Here is a 24,177-nt window from a genome sequence, read left to right on the forward strand (position 1 = left end):
ACCCTTGCCCATGGAAATGTGTACAACGGAGATCCGAAATGAGTCAGATTTTGAAAAAAACGTGTACAATCCTGCAAAGACGATAAATAGCACTAAATTTGATGATGGCCAATTAGACTATAGATAGAATGAAGTTGACGGCACTCTGGTCTTTGTTATTGTTTTTTTTGCCATCCACGTTTATGAGTAATTCTCACTGAACTGTATTATCCAGACTATAAAAGTTCATGGTTACACAGAGTTTTGTGTGTTGGACTGTTACACTTCCGGATGGCAATGTTATGAGCTTCTTAGCCAAGCACATGCTTTCTATACAAGCAATATTATAACTGATAATTTAAATCAATGAATAAACTTACTCTTAAACTTCCAGAATCCACTTATAAATCTGATAGGCTCACCCAGATAATACTAGATTGAACTCCCTTTATGAATGTCCATGGCAACAAACTGATTAAAGTGTTTTAAGTACACTAAAAGACTGTATTGTATGATTGTTAAAAATGCTTGAAAAAATTTTTTTTTAATAATACGCCCACTCCTGAGCAAAATGTGTACAATGAGCAAAAATGCATAAGAATACGCATTTTTTATGTAAAGTTGGCAACACTGTTTTGGCCTCATGAATGGATTAACGTTGATTCTAAAATAATCTTCCTCCATGTGGTTTTAAAAACATTTTTTAACGATCCACCTATTCAAATCTGCTCTTTACTATATCCTGCCAGTGAAACGGAAAATGAGTTAAATTTAAATGAGCATTTATTTAGGGATAATATCCACTACACATGCTCTAAGCGCTTTGATCCAACAGTAACACTAAACATGAAGGACGAAATTAGTGATTCACCCCTACCTATCTTTATTATTGTAAATGTACCCAGAAGAAGGGAAAAAGCTGCAGAGTTTCAAAATGTAAATCTTTTACCTCTTTCAGAAATTTAAGTTCAAAATGACACCAATCTCGTTTCAATAAAGCATTAGAATATGTTGTAAATAGGGAGTTTTATATCTGAGATATGAATCTTTTCTCATATTAATAGACAATGATATCTATAGATAACAATACCTTCAAACTAAATTTACATTAAACATAAAAACCAAAACAACAACTCACTTGAGACAAGAATGCAACGTCATTTTCCACTTCCTGTCGATACTTCAAAAGGTTTACAGCAAACCACTTAAATGTGATGGTTTCATCCTTGACCCCATCGGTCAAGGTGGACATCAGATTGAAAGACACGTGCCGTGCTCTCTCAGATTTTCCCGAAAGCAGAACCAAAAGGCAGGGTAACACTGGAAATAGAAACAAGGAACATCTCATTTTTGTCATGGCATTATGAGATAAATATCCAACTATCTAATAGATATCATTATTCCAGGAGAATTAGGAAAAAAAAAAAATCTATAAAAAAAATTTTAAAAGAAAGAAAGAGAGAGAGGTGGGGGAGGGAGGGGGGAGGATTTAACTTTGATACAATGTAGCTATTATGTTGTTAGAACAATTCATTTGAACTATAGCAAGACAAAAACACAACCTTTTAACAGTAGTGTGTTAAAATTTCATGCATAGGGATTTCCTGAATTGAAGTTTATCAATAGTTTTTCTCAGGCAGATCAAATAAGCAAAAATCAAAGAACTGCAAAAAGTCATGGTTGATAATAAAGTAACTCCATTACATGACTCGTGTAAAAGGGCTTCAATTCAATGGTTTTACAGTTGTATATTGTCATTAATTGATACTTCATTGGATATCAGCTGAAGATGATTCATAAATATGAAATAAAAATTGTGATTCTTACACCAACGAAAATTTTTGTTTTGGCAGCGAAATCTTAAGAGAAATGAATTTTTACAATTCTAAATATCTTGATTTGGATTGTAAAAATTAGGCATCCAATCCTCTCTATAATGATATTTGATAACAAGAACCACATCTAAAGACTAGTTTATTTAGATAGTATGTTTATTACCCACTACCAGAGATTATACCTCATCAAAATTTAGACTTACTGGGACTATTCTCATCGCTCACAATCTTTTTCTTCTCATTCTCCGATAATGAGTTCAAGTAGACTTCAGCAAACTGCAAACTCCTTGCCTGGTGTGCAACAGTCAAGCGTTTTCCGTCTACCTGGCTAATCCATAGTGCACACAGAAGTTTTGTCAACAGTACAGAGTCTCCTAATTCCTGTGAAAAACAAAATACATGTCATTCAACTTTCTCAGCTAAATCTTAAATTTCTCTTCCGCAATGTGTCTAGTGGTATGACACTCGCCTTCAGACCGAAAGGTCCTGGGTTCGAGTCCAGAGTGATGCACAGTTGAATCCTTGGAAAAGGCTCTTTACGCACATTCTCTCAGCGTACTCAGGTGAAAAAAATGAATACCCGGTCGTTAACAGAGTTGTTCCACCCCCCTCACCCTATATGTTAAGTGTTGCTGTTGGCCATAGACCCCCTGTTAAATGCTTTGAGCATGTTTAGTGTATATTTGCTGCATAGAAGCTCAAGTTTTTGTTGTTGTTTCTTACTGCATTACTACACCTCGTATATTCTCAATTGTATTTTATAATGAGTTGTCTTTTACAATGGGCAAGTTATGTAGAGGAAGTAAATATGGGGCAAAAAATTCATCTACGTTAGATATGACGACAACCAATTATGAGTTAAAAGTCTTCATCTTTTTCTCCTTCCTTTAGTTCAATCCCGTGTGAAGTCGAGATTTTTTTTCCTGACCTCCCTGTCCACCCAGCAGTAATTGGGTAGCTGGGTCTTTTACATATGGTGGAAAGTAATTTGCAATCAATTGCTATAATCCATTCCATGCTATTGAAACCATGATATATCCCAGCTCCAAGTACCACTGAGTATTAAAAAGCAAAGAATAAATAAAAAGTCTGACCCTTTTAAAAATAAATCATCGTTTTTCCCTTGCCTTTTCTTCGTTTCACACACACACATATTTATATATATATAAAATACAATAAAAGTGAATAGTTCACCTTTATAAACTGTGAGAAAATGTTCTGAGCAAGATGAGACACATTGGGATTATCGTGAGATGAAAGCTTCAACAGGAAGTTGAACATGGTGATCTCCGTCCACAACCAGTTGGATTCTGTGCTTGTTTCTGACGACAACTGCCAAAACTTTTTGCCTGATATCAAAATTTAAAAATGAAAAGGAAATTCAAAAATTGAAACTGAAGGCTAAGTACCGAGAAAAAAAACAAATAACAAGATAAGCTGATTGTAATGTTAATTTTTATTGAAAAAAAATAAAAATAAAAAAAAAAATTATTTTTCACTGTTCAAATTAACACAAAACTACTATGACACAAAGCAGCCAACTTTTCAAAGAGCTAAAACAGGACACCATAACAAAAAATAAAAACAAACAAACAAAAAAGCCAACATCACAAAAAAAAAAAAAAATTTGTAAAAAAAATTATAATCATGTCAATAACCTTGTGAAGACACTGACAGGAAAACATAACATAAAAAGTAAATATATATATATATATATATAATATATATATATATATATATATATATATATATATATATATATATATATATATATATATATATATATATATATATATATATATATATGCTGCAATCACCTTTTAATGATCCCGGAACTTTGTCCATATTCATATTTCCCAAGCAGAAGGCAATCAAATCAATGTCTAACAGAGACGACTCCTTCAGTTCGGACAAACATGACGACACTGCTGATTCCATTGACGGACTCTTATATTTTTGTCCTTTCATCAAATTAAAAAGACCCTGTAAAATGAAACATAGAAACAAAAAAAAAAAAAAAAAATTTTTATGGAAAAATTTGTCATGTGACATTGATAAAATTCTTTGCCCACCACCTAAAATTTCCAGACGTCACGATGACCAAGTGAATCAGGCAACAAACATTTGCAACAAACAAGCACTGGACAGCAGGCACTGAAGCAGGACTAAAATCTGAAAGACTGTTTATATTATGATACAATCTCAAAGTAAAAGGAAAAATACAAGAGACAAACATCCCAAAAATCAGCCTGCCTCAACTGGGGATCCTATCAGATCTCAAGACTCTCTGATTACCAGCTAGGCATGCTAAATTCTAAATTGAGCTTTTATATAGTGCAATATCCACTAAATGTGCTCAAAGCGCTTTACAAGGGGTCCCTGGCCAAAAGCAACAACATTTAGGACAGGACATGGCACCTGTTAGATGATGTTACAATTTTTTTCGGACAGAGACAGCGCTGTAAACGGCCAGATACTCATTTTACACCTGAGTACGGTGAGAGAATGTGAGTAAAGAGCCTTCTCCAAGGACTCAACTATGCGCTGAGCGAGGCTCAAACCCAGGACCTTCCGATCTGAAAGCGAGTGTCATACCACTAGACCACATAGCCTATACTCTTCATGCTATGACTACACTGTAAAGACTAACTACTTTTTCTACTTTGTGTGTCTGACATTGCATCATATACACCTTTTTCAGATTACTACATTGAACTGTAATCTGAACAATCCAGTTTCCAAATCTCACTTAAAGAATTGTTCACGATAATTTTTTTGCCTATACTCTTTTTTTCCTCAATGCTTTGGATGCCTGAGTGAATTATGCATTCATTCAAAGTATACCTGAACAGTGATACTGTTATATAATACCATTTTTTTTTTGGTTGTTTTGTTTTTCTTTTTCTAATTAATCAAATTGATGCATTGGAGGATACATCTTATCAAATAATTGATGACGAAATGATAAAATCAAAATTAATTTTTCCATGCAATCAAAAATACAATTACCCCTGAAATGGAGAAATCCTTGATGGAGGTCACCAGCAATCGCTGCAGAGCAGTTTTCATCTCTTGTCCAGAGGTCTTTGGAATGAGCGAAACATTGACAAGGGCCAGAACCATCAGTGCACATCCACGCCTCGGAGTTTTGGACACGCATTCATACAAGGATTTCATCTGTTTGAAATCGGAAAGAACATGTGAAGTTAGATAGTGATCCATCTTTGGAAACAAAGTATTGTGATCTGTATCATAATTTTTAAAATGCACAACAAAAAAAAACACACAGGACAGATGAGTGACTATTAACTGATTCTTGCCTTAACCAACCGCCCCCGCTCCCCAAGCGGTGACTGGGTAGCTGAGTCTCATAGATCTGGCAGAAAGTTTTTTTGCGATGATAGATTAGTGCCCGATCCGAAGGGTTGAAACAATTACTGTTGTCCGTTTCATGCTAAAAAAACCCAACACAATACCACTCATATATCCCATACATATCACATATCTCACGTTGAATTAGTGGACTTTTATAATATTTTTGTACATGGTATTTTCAATCAATATTTCTTCAAAATTCCGTTTCCTCACCTCTTGTAAAGGATCCTGCTTCACCAAATAGGCACAAATCTGCTCCACAAGTTTAATCACGAGGGCAGAGAACAATTCCTCCCCTTTATGTTTCTTCTGAAGGGTCTTTACTTGACCAAGCCATCCTGAAAAATTCAGAAAACTTTTCTAAAGCCTTGAATACATGTTGATTTCAATACGTAAAAATTGTGCCATAGTCTGATAAAACCCTCAACATGGGTCATTGACTTGTTTTGAAATAATTGCATTTTATTACACAGTATTATTTTGCCATTTTGCACTTAATTCCATCAAATTATTTACTGATTTACATAGACGATATTGACACTAAAATGATTAATGTAGAGATTTGTCCAATCCAAATGCACAGCTGCCAAGTTTTTACAGCTCTAAAACGGGACACCCTATCACACAATACCGTCATGACCAAAAAAAAAAAAAAAAGCAGTACCATTATATAATACAATCTGGATTTCGATAATCATAACAAATGACAAATTGAAAACAAACCTTTTGACAAATGCTGCAGCAATTTGCTGAACGCAGCACATCCCGATTCCAAGTTTTGTAAGAATTTGAGATCATTCTGCGTTTGAGGCACCAGGTATGATATCAACAAGACTGTTGTTTCCACTGTATCGATTGCCTCACACTTCGGCATGCAGCATAAGGCTTGTAATACTCTCATCTTAAGGTTTGTTGATCTAGAAAATGAAAAGATTATATAAAAGTATTAGTGTAAAGAGAAAGGCTCCCAGTAGTTCAGTGGTAGATAAATAAATAATAACGTGAAGTTGAATGTAAGCTTCAATTTAATTACAAAAACAGATCAAATGAATGTTTCGGGTTTCCCCTTTATCAACAAAACAGGATGATTGAAACACCACAGATGAATGAGATGATGTGGTATTGGCGTAGTTAAGATGAATAAACAAAACATTGGTTGGCAGGAAATATTATGCTCCTTTGTAAGGAAGCACGAATTAAAATAGAATACTAGATATTTCTAAAAAATGTGCAATTAATTAAGTGAAAAGTGGGGAGGCGGGGATTTTTTTTTTTTTTTTTTTTAAAAGCGTTTTACGGCGCTTGCAACACATTAAGGTCATATCAGCGCCAGTAAAAAGGAAGAAAATGGGATAGTAAAAAGTTCTAGAATTACAATTAAAGCACACAAGAAAAGGTAAGACAAAGGAGAATTGGTTCAAATAGGGAACAGATGTAGATTCCAAGAAGACACCGTCAAGTACTTAGTTTGAGATCACCTGAAAGTCTCATCCAGACACTAGCACAGGTCCCAAGAGGAATACACTCAACTGTTTACCAATTATATAATATAATATGTAAACTAAACATAATACAATGCATAACAGAGAGATGATTTACAAGGAAAAAAATATCATCTCCCAAAACTCTAACTATACATTCGACTGTTTCCCTCCCAGCCAAGGAACTCCGGCAAGGATCAGGACAAAACTAAGTAATCTCATTCCAAGACAATGACAGGAAACAATTGGAAAACGGGTATGGGGGGATAGAAGACACAGAATGTACCTCCCTGCCTACTATGGGAGGTCAGGATCCCCACCCAGGGAGGCGGGGAGGAACTGTGTAATGCAGTTTAGAAAGTGAAATATAAAATTCAACTTCACGTTATTATTTATTTCTTCGAGCTTCGAGCAGCAACATTTACACAGTGGTAGAGAAAGCAAAGGGAATGATTGATATCTCTGTCTAAGGTGCAATCAATATTTTTTCAAGCCACTCTGTCCAGTCTGCAGTGATTGGGGAGCTGAGTTTCCTGAGGCTCCCAGAGAACACTTTGCGATAGACCAATGTCCCATCCAAGAGGTAGCAAGCAATTAATACAATCCGATTAGTGCAGCAGAAACTAAAATAAATTCTTGCTCCATGGACCTTACTGCTCTGAAGGGCTACATTATCTCACTGTGCATATCTAATGTTATTGAAACACATTCTCCTCTCATTTGCTGACCTATTCATACATTGGAAATAATGCTTTAAACAGATACATATGATCATCCATAACGCAATTTTCATAGAACTAATAAAAAAAAGTTCAGCTCGTATATTAAAAACAATATATTGTCAAAACAAACTTCCATTAAATGATTGTCTTAACAGGATACATAGAAGGCAAATCATATTCCTGAACACCTGACCTAAGAATGACATTTTTCACTTACTTCTCATTTGAATTTTCTAGGGCATCCAACTTTTTAACAATCGTCTGGTACAGCAGATGTTTGTCCTCAAATAAATCCCACAAGTTCTGAAGTGAAATTAAAAAACAAAAACAAAGGAATACAAGTGAAAGAAGAATTCATATTGTGCAGATCTGCTTCAGCCTAAACACCAACAAAGGCTGTCACATTCAACAACTCTCTCCACCCTTGAATACAAATACTCAGAATTGAGTAACATTCAGATGCAGCTTCTACAAAATATAGTTTAAAAAAGGGACAATTGTTTCTGTATAATTTTTCAGATATAAAACAACTAATAGATAATTATTCAAGCACATATGTATAATTATCTTTAAAATGTCAACTAAAACCAGATTAATTTTTGTTACAATGAGATATCTCTTGAGTTGAATAACGACAAATGATAGAAAAGTTGAACAAATGGGACCAAAGGAATTTCAAAAGTAACTTCTCAAAAGTGTTGAATTGTGAGTATAAAATTGGTCTGTGATTTTATGTGTCAAAAAAGTTGAACTCCAAAAAAAATCACTGTTTAGAGAGACACATCACAATGCATTAAAAATGTCACCCCAAACAGGTGTATCCTTTGCTATAGTCAATACAAGGATATCTTGTCCATGTGAATCAGGAACTTGTATTTTGGTCAATGCATTTCTATGTTTGATGCATTAATTCAAGAATAGCATGTTCGAGGAGGTGACAGAATTTCAACTTTTTCGACACATGAACAACAAATCGCCTTATTTAAAAAATGGCTTGAATAGATAATAATAAAAACATACCTACATTCTGATATGGAATCAACTGAAAAAAATATCGACAACAAAAAAAAAGAGGACGAATCAATTGAATGACACCTGACAAAAAATTCTCACTTCTACAAAAATCAAGCAGCTTGTGAGGGATTATTATTAGAAATTTTACCTTTGGATCTTCCAATACTGCATCCACTACTTCGTGATCGTCATCTTGCAGTCTTAGAATGATGGCGTGTTGAAGGCTTTGTTTATCTTGGATCTGAACATAAACATCAACAGTTAGTATACAGAAAAAAACACACAAAAAACCAAAGAAAAAACCAGCTTCCTTATATGAAAAATTCGTAGAATTACAAAATTTGGCTCCAATTGCAGAGCTTCATGAGCATCTCTAAGTCCTTCAAACTTATTGAACATGAAAGTTGATGTCAGTGTCAAGACTATATAATTTTAAGGATTTTGAAGTGGTATTAGATCCTTGTGAGAGTAAATTGTTGATTTTTAAAGTTAACTATAGCAACCATAATATTTATCTTCTAAAAATTACAAATCAAAACTTTTTTAAGTAGGCAGGTCTGCTAGTCTATCGCAAAGTACTTTCCACCAGATCTGATCCAGCTACCTAATCACTACTGGGTGAACAGGGGGGTCACAAAAAAAATTCGCGACTTCACCCTGGATCGATCTCAGTCCCTTTGCGTTTAAATGTAAAGCTAGTGCTCGACAACTGAGCTATCGGGACCCCCTTATAAAGGAGGTAACACTCATTTTATCCAAACATTGAAAAACTGACTGAAAGTGAGCCTTGAAGAAAAACAAAACACAATTCAATTGGCTTTCATTTTTTTTTTTTAATGTACCTCAACTGTATCCTGAAGTAGTTTTTGCACCGCATTCTTTCTGACAGATCCTTGATGATGATTGAGGCAGACTGCGACAAAGGCATCGGGGTCCAGTTTCATTTCCTGCTGTGCCTTATTCACAGACTGGAGTTGAAGTTTTTCTACAACACGTTTCACTTTTCCAGAGTCATCAGACTCGAGCATTTTGGAAATGGTGGACATCAGAACAGAGGAATGTCTGCAATGAAAACATATTCAGTTGTCCATTACATCAACAACAGCAATACGGACATAACAAATATGACAGTGGAGAGCAACTCAGTGCTATTTATAAATAACTACCAGTGGGAAATGTTAAAAATGGAAAAGAAATCTTCCCGAAAATCAGAAAAAAGGAGGATTAAATGATGTGAATCATGTTTCTATTCAAAAGGGAAGATATTTCACATAGAAATTCTCTTTGGTTAGCAGACCTCTAAGAGTTGGTGAAAAATGTCAGAAAACAGTTTTTCATGTTTGCCATGGAAGAGTGTACACTGTTATTTCGAGGCAGGAATCACCATAAATATCCAAAATGATGAGGGACGGTTTATCAGAACATCACTATAACAGAAAATTTAAAATGCAGAAATCTGTTAGTAAGTGGATATCTGGCAGCTATATTGAAAGAAAGAGGGAGTAAACAAAAACACTGGAGTTAGAATATCGAGTCGAAATGAATGGAGTTGAGTTATGAAAGTTGTTTTTCTTCCTAAATGAAAATAAAACTGGAATGAATTTACTATAAATTTTACAAAATATACTTTATATTCAATTTTCAAAAGGTGGATAAAATCGACAAAACAGCAGATTGAGTTTGTTGGTCACATATTCAAGAAGACATGATGATTAAGACTCAAAAGATCATTCTTTGTTCCCTCTCCTCCCCCACTACCCCGCCCTCTCTTTTAAAAAAAATTGCGTGTAATTTCAATAAGACAACAAGAACCGGATAAAAAATTAGGCATACCTTCTTTCCAATAGTCTGAAGACCTCAAAGGGTTTATTTTCACACCCAGAATCCCCATCAACCTCCATGGTGGCTTCATCGGAGTCGGAATTTTCCTGGAACCAGCCGATTAACGTCCTGAAATACAAATATATCACGATATATTTCCCTTCACGTAGAAACACATGAATGAATAAATAAATAATAAATAAAAATACATTTTTAAAAAGTAAATATGTTCATTCATTTCCACAGATTTTCATATCGAAGGAACAAAATTGACTTCACTCAACTATTTGTTGTTGTTGTTTTTAGACGGTCACTTTTATAAGTTCTCACCAAACGATATCAATGAGACTACAAGCGTTCAAGGTTGCACACAATTTTGTGGATGGGTACATTATATCCAGCTGGTGGATGTTTTGAGTATTTTAGTTAAGCGCATGGCATCAATACTTATTGCTCTATTCATTCACCCAGCCGATCAAAATGAACAAAATTTCCATTTCATATGATGCAAGCCACTCATTTCAATCTGAATCTTAAGTGGGGTTATATGTGTTAAGTGCTCCCCCTAAGAACACAATGCCACAATTGCCTCCCATCTGACAGCCAACCATGCCCAACAAAGCTTGATTTTAGTAACTAGACAAAAATACTGGTCTGCTTGCCCAGTATGTTTGTTTGTTGCTTTAGGTCTCTTCCAACACAATTGAGGTTATATGAGAGACCGCTGAAACAAAAAAACAAGCAATCTAACAAAAATAGTACAAATGTAAATCAAAATCATAACCTAAAGATATCATAAGCTAAATTATAAATAACCAAGAACAAACAGGCAGAAGATTTACAGAAAAAAAATATCCCCTGTCAAAAATACAATCACAAACCAAAGAAGCAGGATAGGCTAGTAAAGAGAAGAAGAAACGACATCACTATCGGATCGTACACCCATGCGAACATCATAGGTATATGATTCAAGGGTGATGCTCCCATCCAACCACCCGCTGCTTGCCCAGTAATGCCAAGCAAACCAAATGAACCTATCACCCTATTTTTGTCTTTTAAAAAGACACCCTCTTTCACATCTGCACTACATTTATCCATCTCTAAAACATACGGGATAAAATATGCGTGCACCATAACAGTCATAATAAGAATTATCAGTGTTATCAACATAGCTGGTATTATTAATTTTATCATCATAAAAAATCAAATTGAACAGTGTAAGCTCAGATAGCAACTAATCTACTTGGAAAAGCACAATATTGCAAAATATTCCCCCCCCCCCCCCCCCCCGTTTTTTTTTTAAACCTATAAAATTGACACATTACTTGCAGTGTGATTCTTAAAATTATGTGTCAACTGTAAAACATCATTTTAAATAATGCTTCTCTATTTCCTTTTCTTTTTTTTAATAAAGGTAACAAAAAAATGATTATACCTTATTACAGCGGCGACAGTTTTCTTGTCCAGTGCAACAGATGACAAAATATTGGTAAGAAGCAAGAACGGGGATGAAGACGAAACATCTTTTTGTTCCGAGCCACTGTCACTACCAGACTCCTCTTTTACCAATGCGGCAGACGTCAACGCAGTCAAAAACGGGGTAAGAAATGGTTCGACTTTCACGTTCTCACACAAATTGGACAGAATGGATGTTAGAGATTGGTGTCTCATTAAATATTTGAGGGCCCTGATAAAAGAAGAAGGAAAAAAAATGAAATAAATAAATAAATAAATAAGTGAAATCAGGGTAAAGTCATATGTATACTGAGTTAGCAATATCTGAAGGTCTGTCATTAAAGTTGAAATTTAGATCACACTATAAGAATATCTTTTTAAATAATTTTGATTGTGATTATATTTCCCAAAGGCCATACTGCTGTGCCACACACCACCCCAAAAAGTTATAGCAATATATCAAACATTTCTTCTTTTTTTAAAAATCTGTCTTTGTTTCTGTTATTGAGAACTATGTGTACTTACTTTGCAGGAATTTTTGAAATTTCTTGTTTTTGAAACAAAAGGACAACGACACCCATTGCACTTGGCAAAAGTTCTGGAGCAACATTCTGTGTTAAAACATGGTCGAAATTGTAAATCACATTAGATTCCGAGTAATATTTTTTATATAGTCCAGTTTGCAACGTTTTTGGTACATCAAATAATAATACAATTCATTTACTTTCCCTAAAGTTTAAAATTCACAAAATGTGTCCCATAGGACTGTTTAATTTAATACTTATACTTTACAGTCTTTAAAAAATAATTAAAATAAAAACAGAGAATCATTTAAGGTAATGACATGAGTTTTAATTTGTTAAAAATTAATGCGCTCTGGTATTATTCATAAAGGATTGGTGGAAATTGGAAAAAAGTGTCTATATAAGCAAGACTTTTTATATATATGGTCTATACTGTTCTTTATAAATTATTAATAGACAAAACACAAACAGCATACCTTACAGATGACATTGAGCATTGAGCTGAGAAGGGATTTTTTGAATGTACAAATGCTCAAAAGCTGACTGAAAATCATGTACGAAGATACTGTGTAGTCTCGTAATTCCGTGGCCTTGAACCCTTTGCTCAGGGTCGGGATCAAAACAGAGATGATTTGCTCTGACAAAGTCCCTTCCAGAATGACACCCAGAACCGTTTGGGTGAAAAAGGAGATCGCTCGGACCAGATGCTTGGCTGATGGAATACCATGGCTGTCTTCACTGACCTTTGAATAAAGCACAAACAATACAGATTAATATCTCAAAGAATAATAGAATTGAAGAACCAAGAAATTTATTAAGTCTTTAAAAAACGTAAAGGAAATAATATAATTTTTTTAAAAATGTTTCCAACTGATATTCTGCTCGTTCGGTGTGGAATGCTCTTTCAGTGGACACCAGACACCATAATTCACTATCCTCCTATAAAGCCACATTGAAGACAGAGTACTTCCTTACAGTTTTCTGTGAGTGATTTTATTGAATGATATTTATGAACACATGTATAAGCCCTTCTGAGCACTTTTGGCGGAAAGCGGTCTATAGAAATTATACATTATTTATGTTTATTATTATTGTAAGGAGCTGGACTTCAATTCTTTGTTTCTGTAGCATTAATAAGGACAATTGTAAGCTGGCTCCCTTTTATCTCAATCTATCTTTAAGTATTTTCTACCAGACCTTACACATCTATGGTAGCTATTGTCAGGTGAATAAAAAGAGTCAAAGAAAAATCTTGACTGTACCAGCGTCCAATCACAGACCACATTTGAACAGGCGTTCTAAAAAATGTACTTTTAAAAAGAACACTGCAACTTCTTCATTTAAAAATGTTGATGTAGGAGAGGCAAGTTTTATGAATAAAAATAAAAGAAAAGAAGTGTTAAACAAAAAGTCGAAGCTTTTACACAAAAATGAAATCAATTAAGTGAAACAATAGACAGGTGGACAAACACGCCTCTCGGACAATCGTCATAATGTAAACAATGGCAGTGATTGGTAGACACAGCAAAATACACAGCTTTTACTATCGAAGGTATGTGTTTAAGTAAAATACCCACTGTTCTACCGCTTGATCACAATAGAACTAACACAGAAAACTATGTGTAAATTTAAATGTTCATAATCTGATTGAAAAAATTGTGTGATAACAAGTCACCCATTTCGCAGTATAAAAACAATAACAATGATCAGAAAGAGGTTGATTTCATTCACGTTATTGTTTATACACAACCAACAATGTTTGTCCGAGCATGTGTGAGAATGTATCATAAACTCCGTGTTTTGATTGGTCAAAAATCTACTGGTTAATTGAATATCTTACCTCAATATGTTTAGCCAACATGTCACACAAAAGCCCCATAAAACCATTGGCCGATCGACAATGTGACAACAGCGTCTTTTGTGGAAGATATGTGTTGGCTTTCTGTAATGAGAAATTAAATGAATTGTTTAGATGAGACTCAAAATAAAGGAGGAGACTAATAAACCCAAATTGGATTGATTGAATTGGTGCTTTTTAACAAAACTATCTGTCAAGGGGCTGGTCGTCAGATGACAAAAGCTCCCTTTTGTCATATTAGCCATATATAGTGTGGCTATGGGATCTAGTGGTATGACACTCGCTTTCCGATTGGAAAAGTCCTGGGTCCGAGCCTCGCTCGACGCATAGTTGAATCTTTGGAAAAGGCTCTTAACTCACATTCTTTCACTGTACTCAGGTGTAAAATGAGTACCTGGCCGTTAACAGCGTTGTCTCTGTTGGAAAAAATTGCAATATAGCCAAACAGGTGTCTTGTTCTGTTCTACATGTTACGTGTTGTTGTTGGTCAGGGACACATTAAAAAGCATTTTGAGCACGTTTAGTGGATAATACTCTATATAAAAAGCTCAAGCTAATATAGTAAAAATGACTGAAGACTAAAAAGAGACTGCTTTATACAATTTGTTGAAAACATACTGATGGATGAATTATAAGAATTTACCACATTCATCACTAAGATTTTGATTACATCTAGCCATACACTAACGTATTTACTAGAATAACCACTCAGAAGAAAAAAAAGTTACCATTTTTGGACTTACACCGTCTGCAACTGTCACCAAAGATATAATACGCATTTCTCATTTGGTTGTAACCATTAGACTCAGGTTTATTTGTTGGTAAATTTTTTCAATCGCTCAAATATCACTAAGAATTCTTTAAAAATTACTTTGACAGGTTCCAGCCATTTCCATTGTCGACAGCTACTCGAGTTGAAGTCCAAGATGCGTAACCCCATTATGAAAGGCTCTTGATCATAAAAGGGGAGCAGGCACATCATTAATGAATCAACATTTCTCAAATGAACATTGTACCTGAAAATATAAAGGTGTTGTTCGTAAGTCTGATTTCAGGAAACAAATGATTTTAGAACAAGTCCACAAACAAAACAAAAAATGATTATATATAAAGTATTTTTCATTGTAAATATAAATCTTTGTAACGGATACTTTATCCACACCTATTTGACACTTTGAGAGACCATTCCTGTTTTGCATTTTTAGCTACTTGTCTCTCAGAACTTGAACTTGAATTGTTTGTAATTATCTTAAATAATAAGAGAAAACAATGAAAACTAGATCTAGTTCATTTCCATAATCCTCTTTATCATTGAATTGTCTATTTGTGACCAATCACAACAGTTGTTGCAGCCATGTATATTGGGAGTATTGATACTGATAGTTCAGTTGGTTGAGCACTAGCTTCAGGCGCAAAGGGATCAGGATCGATTCCAGGTGAGATCTTTTTTATCTTCAGATCTTCCTGTCCATCCATCAGTGATTGGGTAGCTGGGCCTGTGCGATGAGGTGGAAAGTACTTTACAATAGAAACATCCTATCCAAAGGGTAGCGAGGAAGTGCCATAGAAAACAAGGGAAAACTCTGGCTCCATGGGCCTAAATGGCTCTGAAGGATTACTATGGTGAATACTAATTAAATCTGTATGAGTGAGAGATCTGCTTACCGATTGACCAGCCATTCCAGGGCTTTATGGGCCTCTCGTAATTGCATATAAGGAGACAACATGAGTAAAAATTTGTTGATGATCTCATCCAGCTGTTTGTTGACATCCGATGTTTGCATTAAACGCTGAACAGACTGGGAAGATTGGCTGAAAAGATTGTGTTCAAATTCCGCAAACCTTTCATCTTTGGCTACGAGTTGATGTAGGCCATTAACACCTGAGGATGGAAGTCCAAAACACCATGTTTTCCATTACAGTTATAAGTCATCATGATATTCTCATGCCTTTTAATTGCTATTATCATTGACAGTATTATTGATATTATTTAATTATCATCAAAATTATAATGGAAATCACTTTCATAATTATATAGCGAACCGTCACATAGAAAAAAAAGTGTAATATTGCTTATCGAAAAGAGCATGAATTGTGAGAAAAGTGTACAATACACGAGAACCTAAATGAATCTGCATTCATTTCCCTCACTTTATAATCATGGAACTATGGTATTAAACAAACGCCTTTTATTCTACAAAACAATCATTGTCAAGATACAGGAGGTTGTAAAATCATGTAGACTTGAGCGTGAGTGCAAGTATAGTGCAATATCCACTTAAATTGCTCAAAGCGCTTTACAAAGGGTCCCTGACCAACAGCAACACAAAACATGTAGAACAAGACATGACGTCTGTTGGGTGATATTACAATTTTTTTTCTGACAGAGACAACGCTGTTAACGACCAGGTACTCATTTTACACCTGAGTATGGTGAGAAAATGTAGACTATATCTAGTTAAAAATTTAATATGTGAATTATAATATTGGAGGTTGTGACTAATTGTCACTTTTGTAACCGAGAAATTCTTCCACAGATTCTAAAATAACTTAACATTAATATTGATGTCTTTTTGTGCCAAAACATAAGAATGACATTTTCTCACACCCTCATTCATACACTGTCATTACCAATATTATAAAAGTGCTGTCTGTCATATTTAGCAGCTTCTTTTTCATCATACAAGAACGATGTTTGCTTGAAGTCTGTACTGAGAGATGATTGAGCATCTGGAACAGAGAGCTTCTTCAGCTGGGCTGCAAGTGAAGTCGTCATATTTCTTTTTCATCTGAAGACTCCTACTGCCTGTCATTCAAAGACATAGAATAAAGTTAATCGATGAGTATGAGACAAAAAAAAATAAAGAATAAAAATATGATATGACTCAGCCCTCTATATTGAAAAACGATATTCCGATGGCAATTATTACTCAATGTGATTCCTTTTTAGACCACCAGTTGGGTGATTAAATTTCATAAGATCCTCTCGATCAGACTATAGGTTACACTACTACCATGCATGATAGCTTTGTGTTCGTAAGACTGATCAGGTGGGTAGCGGTCAGTAGAAGAGCAGGTGACTTAAACTACACACACCACTGGCCACTGAGGGTAACAGCTGTATAGTTTACTTAGTTTAGCAACCACTCCCATTGTAAATTGAATGCTGCCTGTTCGGACTGTCCGAATCAGGTCAAGGGGCGTGGATAAGTTTCCTTCCAACTCCATGTGCCAACCAGTTGCTGTGCAAGAATACTTACTTAGCTCGGCAAGGGCCACGCTAGGAACTTTGATAACTCCAGTCCAGTGGCCGCCGATAGGCTCACTGTAAGGTGAAACTCGTTTTTTGGAACTTTATTTTTGGCCCTTTACTGTTTTGGTCACCATGGCGTTATTTGTGAACCTATGTGACTAATGTTAGTATCATTTTAAAGGGCACAAAACAAGCTTTCTAACGGTAGATTTTATTCTTAATTCCTGATTGTATTTCTCAGAAAGCTATTGAAATAAAAATTTATCAATTTTTGAATTATAAGAACTTTTTAAATTATGGATACATTTTAATTATACTTCATACATCGGTAGACAATTAATTGAAGAACATCTCTGCCAAATTTCATCAAAATTGATACACTCGCTCATTATTTTATTTTTCCCGCCATCAACCCCACTTTTTTGGACAAAAAACTCATATTCATATTTTTTTCCATACTTTTCATACATGAAAATGATTTATATGAAAATAAAGCTCATTTTCTGACCTTTAAAATGATACCTAACACTTGCCATTTATTTTTTAATTGAAACAAAATTACTGAAAACAATGAATGGGCCATGTTGACTGCAAAACTCAATTCCCGATAGCCGCGAGATGCTGGTTTTGAGTGAGGCAGCAGTGAGATCACAGATTCTCTCTGTAAATTTGACGAAAAATTTCGACAGAAAAATATAAATAACTCAGGAACCGTAAGTCGTAGAGAAACAAATAAGGTATCAAATTTTATGTTTTTTTCAAGTCCCATCCCCCTGACTGGGTCAAATTAAGATATTTTGAGTTTGAAAATTTTATCGCCTATCCACGCCACTGTAATTTCTTTCTGAACAGAAAGTACCTAAAATTGAATCACTGCGGATTCCCACTGATCAAATTAAATCTAAATTAATTTAAATTCTAATTTCAATTTTAAATTAAAATCACACAGTCACAAATCAAGTTCAAAGTGACTCAACTGCAACTCCAGAGACTGACAATAATCAAGACACTCACTTTACTTTTACTTTTACACTTTCACTCTCACCCAGAATGACACTACAAGTTGAAAAACATTAGCAAGTTTGCGAGAGAAAAAAAACAAATGTAATCACGGTTTTATAACAATCAAACCTAGCTACCATTGAATAGAAAATAAAATAAAAATTATAAACCAAAACAGATTGAAGTAGCTAATAAAGTAAAGAATAAACAAAACACGCACGTTAGATTGTTTTTCGTTGGGAATAAGCCACTTTCGCTTTCACACTGATCGACTACTTTTTCCTGATAATGTCGATGTGACCGTCCAAAACCGACAATTTGAGTTACAGCTATTTCTTTCTAGTTGTTGTGAGTTGGAGACAGATGTATAAAATCAAGACTGATTTTATATCTGCGTGAATGAAAATAAAATCTCTATGCTCAAGGATAATACATAAACTAATGAACAGTTGAATGGGGGAAGTATGGAATCACTCACAACCGGAAGTTGTACAAGAATATAAAGTACATAAATTTGATAAGTTTAATCGCAAACTGCAAAACGATCAACGATTCAACAGCTGGTTCATCAAAACATAAGTTTGTTCTGAACAATTATAAAACATGGTATATCTCACCACATGGGAAGAGTTTTCGAAAGCCGCCGAAAGGCTATACCTATCTAATCCTATAAAGGTGACATGCTTATGAATATTTAAGGGTCGGGCGAGGCCAGCAGAGCAAGGAGCTTCTACTTCTTGATCTTGACTCTTCTTACTCTCACTTCTCTTGCTACTTTCTGCACTATCCTCAGTCTCAGTCCTGTGTGGCAATGTGATCTAGTGGTATGACACTTGCTTTCGGATCGGAAGGTCCTGGGTTCGAGTCTCGCTCGGCGCATAGTTGAGTCCTTGGAAAAGTCTCTTCTTTACTCACACATTCTCTCACCGTACTAGACTAAGATGGTAAAATGAGTACCTCGCCGTTAACAGGATTGTCTGTCTGAACAAAAAAAATTATAGTATCGACTAACAGGCGTCATGTCACGTCCTACATGTTAAGTTTTGCTGTTGGTCAGGGACACCTTGCAAAGCGCTTTGGGCACGTTTAGTGGATATTGCGCTAACCACTAACAGCTCAATTTAAAAAAAAAAAAAAGAAATTAAAGTTTTTATATTTCTTCTCAAAACTGACATATGTACCCAGCCAGAGTCGAGGCTCACCCGTCTAAATATGGCTTATTGAACTTAATGTTTGACTTTCTATTTCTGTAGTCTGCTCGCATTTGTTTTGCATTCATGACTACGATTTTTTAAAAATCTATTTTTGTGGGAATTACAAATTAAATCAAAGTAAAATCCCTATCTCTACTGAGTAAAAATCTTTTTGAATTTAGAAAATCCATTCATAAATTTTTCAAAAAAAGATTGTGTAGTTTCAAAGGTGTCATTTATTTAGATGACCCCAAAGAGAAAAGAAGAAAAAAAAACACCAGAAAATATGGGACACTTTTTCTGATTTTTTTCCGGTTTTGTCTGTATCTCACTTTATACATGGAATTTGAGATTGAAACTAGACAATTTTATGGCACATTTCTCAGATAATATGATGAACATCAGAAGATTTCTAATTTGTATAGTTTTAGAGCCGTATGGCTAGGGTCAACCATTAATTTTGTATCTAAAATTAATAGAGAGGCATTTACCATACTTAGAATCCCTTTCATTTTCAGTTTTCAAAGAATGTGTGTAAATCAAGTTAAACTATTTCAGTACTCTTTTATTCAATTTCAATTGTCACAACAATCGCTATCACCAACACTTCAGGTCTTTTCACCTGGATTTGACAAATTGAAATTGTACTTAAATTATTATTATTATTATTATTATTATTATTATTATTATTATTATTATTATTATTATTGTTATTGTTATTATTACTATTAGTATCATCATCATCATGCTCAATATTATCACTGTTATAATTGCATTAAAGCAGACCAATCTTTCCTTTATTTTCAGTGTCGGTTTGTGACTAAATACAGACATTGTGATGGCAAACTTAACTTGAAAGTCACAGATGATAAAGTGGTATGTCTGTAAAGGTTTTCTATTTCCTTTCATATAAATTAAGGAATAAATCTCCAACCAGTAATATATATTTAAAATCCACTCTCACAAAGCAGGTAAAACAATGAAGAACATGAGATGCGAGATGCACACATAGGGATGGGAGAAAATTTTGAAATTTTTGATGGCTTCATTGACAGGTCAGCAATACGATGTAACCTCAGTTATAATAAACATTGGTCTCCTGTCTCTTTGACTTCGGTGTAACAGAGGTGTACTGTATAAACTTAGAATTAAAATACGTACCGCAATTTTGCCATAAATTGTTTAACTTAAACCTGGGGCCCTCTAGAATAAAATTTTTCTTTTTCTGTTTGGATCAATTTATAAGGTTCCTAATGTTTAAAAGGAACAAGCAGAAATCTGAAATTGATCATTGCTAAAATCGGGACTTTGTAAAGAATTGACTATTCTTTAGGTTGAAAAATTTTCAAGACAAAAAAATATTTTCTTTTCTTTATGTTTTTATGTTGTTTTTTTTTTTTGCAGGTCATTCAGTACCGCACAGAGGATGCATATGATGTGAAAAAGCTTGAAAAGTTGACGAGTCACCTGATAAGACACATGGCTTCAAAAGAAAGATAATGGTCGAATGATTGTCAGTCAGCAGGCATTTTGCGATTTCATCATCTTATTTCATCAAAATTATCAACTTCATCCTGTCTTGTGTTGATTTGATGACAGTTTCATGTTGTACATAGATTGATTCGGTGTGAATGTGAATGCCCATTTGAGATTTGGATGTACGAGTCTTTTTTTTTTTTAATTTGTGATTAACTTATTTATGATTGATTGGCTGGAAATTAAACGGAAACATGAAAATCGGATCTCCATTGCATTTTCTCATATCTGTGATGTAGCTTATAATTGCAGGGGATTCGCAATAGCTCAGATAATAGAGCGCTCGCTTCACACACAAGGGTCCAAGTTCAATTCTGGGTGAAGTTGAGATTTTTTTTCTGAGTTTAACCTCCTGTTTACACCCAGCAGTGATTTGCAGGGTTCCAGCAAGGTTGAAAATCGGGGAAAGTCGAGGATTTGATCATTTTCTTCCCGGGTCGGGAAAAGGGTCTGGAATTCACTCATTTGGTTACATGGGCCTGGAAATGGTCAGAAATTGGTTCAGGTCAATTTCAACATTACCACCACCACATCATCATTACTACTACCACTACTGCAACAACTAGATTTTTTATGTTAACTTGGTTAAATAATGTTTTTTGAGCCACCAATAACTATATATTTGATAACAAAGTAAGCAATTTGCTACAGTTCAAAGTTGCAGATTTTTTCAATTTCCTTCATGCCTTGTAGTTGTAGGTTTTTTTAAGTCCAGGTGCTGCACCCATGTCATCATCACTACCACCACTACTGCAACCCCCACCATATCACTACAACCACTACTTACTACCACATCATCATCATCATCATAACTTTTACCACATCAGCTTCGCACTTTACTTTTTATATAACATCTGACAGCCTTTTAAAAATTTGATCTTTTCATGCTTATTGGTCAGGATATGGGTTTGGAATTTCTTTCTGCTGAAATTGTAGGACCTTGAAGTGGGTAGCTGGGTCTATTAGAGATCTGGTGGAAAATACTTTGTGATGGACATGTGCCCTATCCAAAGGCTAGCAAGTATTTGCTATTGTCCGTTTCATGCTACTGAAACTGGGGAAAAAAACTCTTAGCTCCATGAACCTAATGGCTGTTTTGGTCAACCCCTCACACAAATATACATTTTCGATCATAGGGACACAGACATGATTCACTATTTCCACCATTTCACTACAGACAGACATTACACTAATATATAAAAATTTTACGGTGATCGGGAGGTCAAGCAAAGAGAATCTGTTGACCTTTTGTGGACAGTGATTCTTCTTATATTGGTGGTATCATCTAAAGGTTACAAGTACAAGACTTGGTGTAGACCCTGATCTCTCATCGTGGGCAGAGCTCAATCCTACTGTCTCTTCTCTTCTAACCTATTTCCCACATCTGTGTCTGTAGTCCGTTTGTGGTGAAGTCATCTTTCTCCCGGTGATGAAATCACCTTAAGGTTACAAGACTTGAAGTCAGTGTAAACCTTGGATCTCTCATTTCATCATGGGAACTGGGTGGGGTTCCTGACCTCCCATAGTGGGCAGGGAGGTAGTACTTACTATTACTATTACAGTCTTCTATCTTCCCTATAATTGTTTTCCAACTTGCTTTCTGTCTTTGTCTTGGAATAAGATTATTTGGTTTTGTCCTGGTCCTGGCTGAGAAGGAAACAGTCAAATGTATAGTTAGTTTTGGGAGATGATATTTTTACCCTTGTAAATCATCTCTCTGTTATGCACTGTATGTTGTCTTTATATTATATATATATGATTTGTAAAACATTTAGTGTATTCCTCTTAGAAGGGACCTGTGCTCGTGTCTGGATGAGACTTTTAGTGAACTCAAATTAAATACTTTGATAGTTGCACTTGGAATCTACACCTGTTTCTTATTTGAACCAATTCCCCTTTGTCTTACCTTTTCTTGAGTGCTTTAATTGTAATTCTAGAACTTTTTACTATCCCATTTTCCTCCTTTTTACTGGCGCTGATAGCGATATGACCTTAATGTGTTGCAAGCGCTGTAAAACCCTTAAAAACAAACAAACAATCATCATGGGAAGAGCTCACTCCAGCTGTCTCTTTACTCTATTCTTCATAGGTATATTGTCCTTTTCACATGGACTTCTGTCTTTGTCATAGCATGGGACAATTTGATGATGATCTTTATGATACAATTTCAACAAATCCATCTATTCTATTACTATTACTGTCCAAAATAAAACTACCGGGAAATCCAGTATCTTTTTGCTTTAGCCAGGTCTTGCTTGGCATCTTTTGCTGGGACTGGGACTAATGGCCCATTTAGACGTACAGACTTTTTATACACGGATTGAAGAACATAGAATGCAGTGGATGTGGGTCACCGTCAATCGCCATCTTCCGTTTAGAAGTACAGTTAATTGCTCTCCGTCGGATCTGGGACAATACACACCACCACCAACACATACCACACAGACACGTTGACACAAGTAAATGAGTGAACTTCACTCACTCAACAGAGAGATACCCCCTTCCGTAGCTTGAAGTAAGAGGGACTTCAGTGAAAACTAATCACCTACGATGATCTGTCAACACGAAGACAGGAAAATATCAGGAGCTTGGGCCGACATCTATCATCTGTCAGACAAAATTGAAATTCCTTGTTCTGTCCCCGTGGAATTATGCCATTTTTTGTTCAAACTTATTCCAATATTATGCAAAAAAAAAAAGGTACATTATGCCATAAAATCGACATTTATGCATGTTCTTGCGTGCTTTTGTAACCCCCAGAACCTAATTTTCACAATAAATATGAATTCTTATAGGTATAAAAGCTACATTAAGTTGTTTCGTTTCATTAAAAACAACTAAAAAGCAGAAATATATACCAGATTACTTGACAATGTAGAAAGAAGTAGGTACACTATTTTAAAGAACATTGATTTTAAACCCTTATCATGCTAAACCAACCTCTGTGGCAGAGTAGCGTGTTAAGAATGGGTTAATTAAAAAAATGTCACCTAAAATAGCTAACGTTTACATGGTCAAATGATTAGGGAAAAAAAAAAACAAACCAAGATACACATGAATGACAATGATAAATAAAAAGAAACGAAATTCCAACAACAATATTTTATTTTTTACTGTAGTAATAATAAC

At 34.9% G+C, this 24,177-nt stretch overlaps 2 protein-coding genes across 3 annotated transcripts in view; one reads left to right on the plus strand and one right to left on the minus strand.

The window, feature by feature from the left end:
- The window catches only part of LOC144963225 (HEAT repeat-containing protein 1-like), a 45,741-nt gene extending 27,148 nt beyond the window's left edge, over positions 1-18,593 (minus strand). The window contains exons 1-19 of one of the 2 annotated variants that reach the window (XM_078897061.1): positions 18,540-18,593; positions 16,696-16,870; positions 15,730-15,946; positions 14,936-15,080; positions 14,047-14,148; positions 12,683-12,949; positions 12,208-12,293; positions 11,663-11,914; positions 10,240-10,356; positions 9,249-9,468; positions 8,555-8,647; positions 7,610-7,695; positions 5,913-6,106; positions 5,403-5,527; positions 4,824-4,991; positions 3,632-3,797; positions 3,009-3,163; positions 2,018-2,195; positions 1,118-1,299 (exon numbers count right to left, since the gene is read on the minus strand). In XM_078897061.1, the coding sequence (XP_078753187.1) occupies positions 1,118-1,299; positions 2,018-2,195; positions 3,009-3,163; positions 3,632-3,797; positions 4,824-4,991; positions 5,403-5,527; positions 5,913-6,106; positions 7,610-7,695; positions 8,555-8,647; positions 9,249-9,468; positions 10,240-10,356; positions 11,663-11,914; positions 12,208-12,293; positions 12,683-12,949; positions 14,047-14,148; positions 14,936-15,080; positions 15,730-15,946; positions 16,696-16,840 (2,898 nt within the window). In that variant the 5' untranslated portion in view covers positions 16,841-16,870; positions 18,540-18,593. The other variant, XM_078897062.1, reaches the window with a different exon arrangement.
- A 228-nt stretch (positions 18,594-18,821) lies between these two features.
- On the plus strand, positions 18,822-21,254 carry LOC144963227 (signal recognition particle 9 kDa protein-like). The gene is made up of 3 exons (XM_078897063.1): positions 18,822-18,994; positions 20,320-20,388; positions 20,917-21,254. Exons 1-3 carry the CDS (start codon positions 18,923-18,925, stop codon positions 21,010-21,012), a joined length of 237 nt encoding a protein of 78 aa, XP_078753189.1. The 5' UTR covers positions 18,822-18,922; the 3' UTR covers positions 21,013-21,254.
- Positions 21,255-24,177: the final 2,923 nt, after the last annotated feature.

Source organism: Berghia stephanieae, chromosome 1 (assembly GCF_034508935.2).
Source record: "Berghia stephanieae isolate SIO BIC M18660-M18661 chromosome 1, UCSD_Bste_1.3, whole genome shotgun sequence".
NCBI classification, from domain to species: domain Eukaryota; kingdom Metazoa; phylum Mollusca; class Gastropoda; order Nudibranchia; family Aeolidiidae; genus Berghia; species Berghia stephanieae.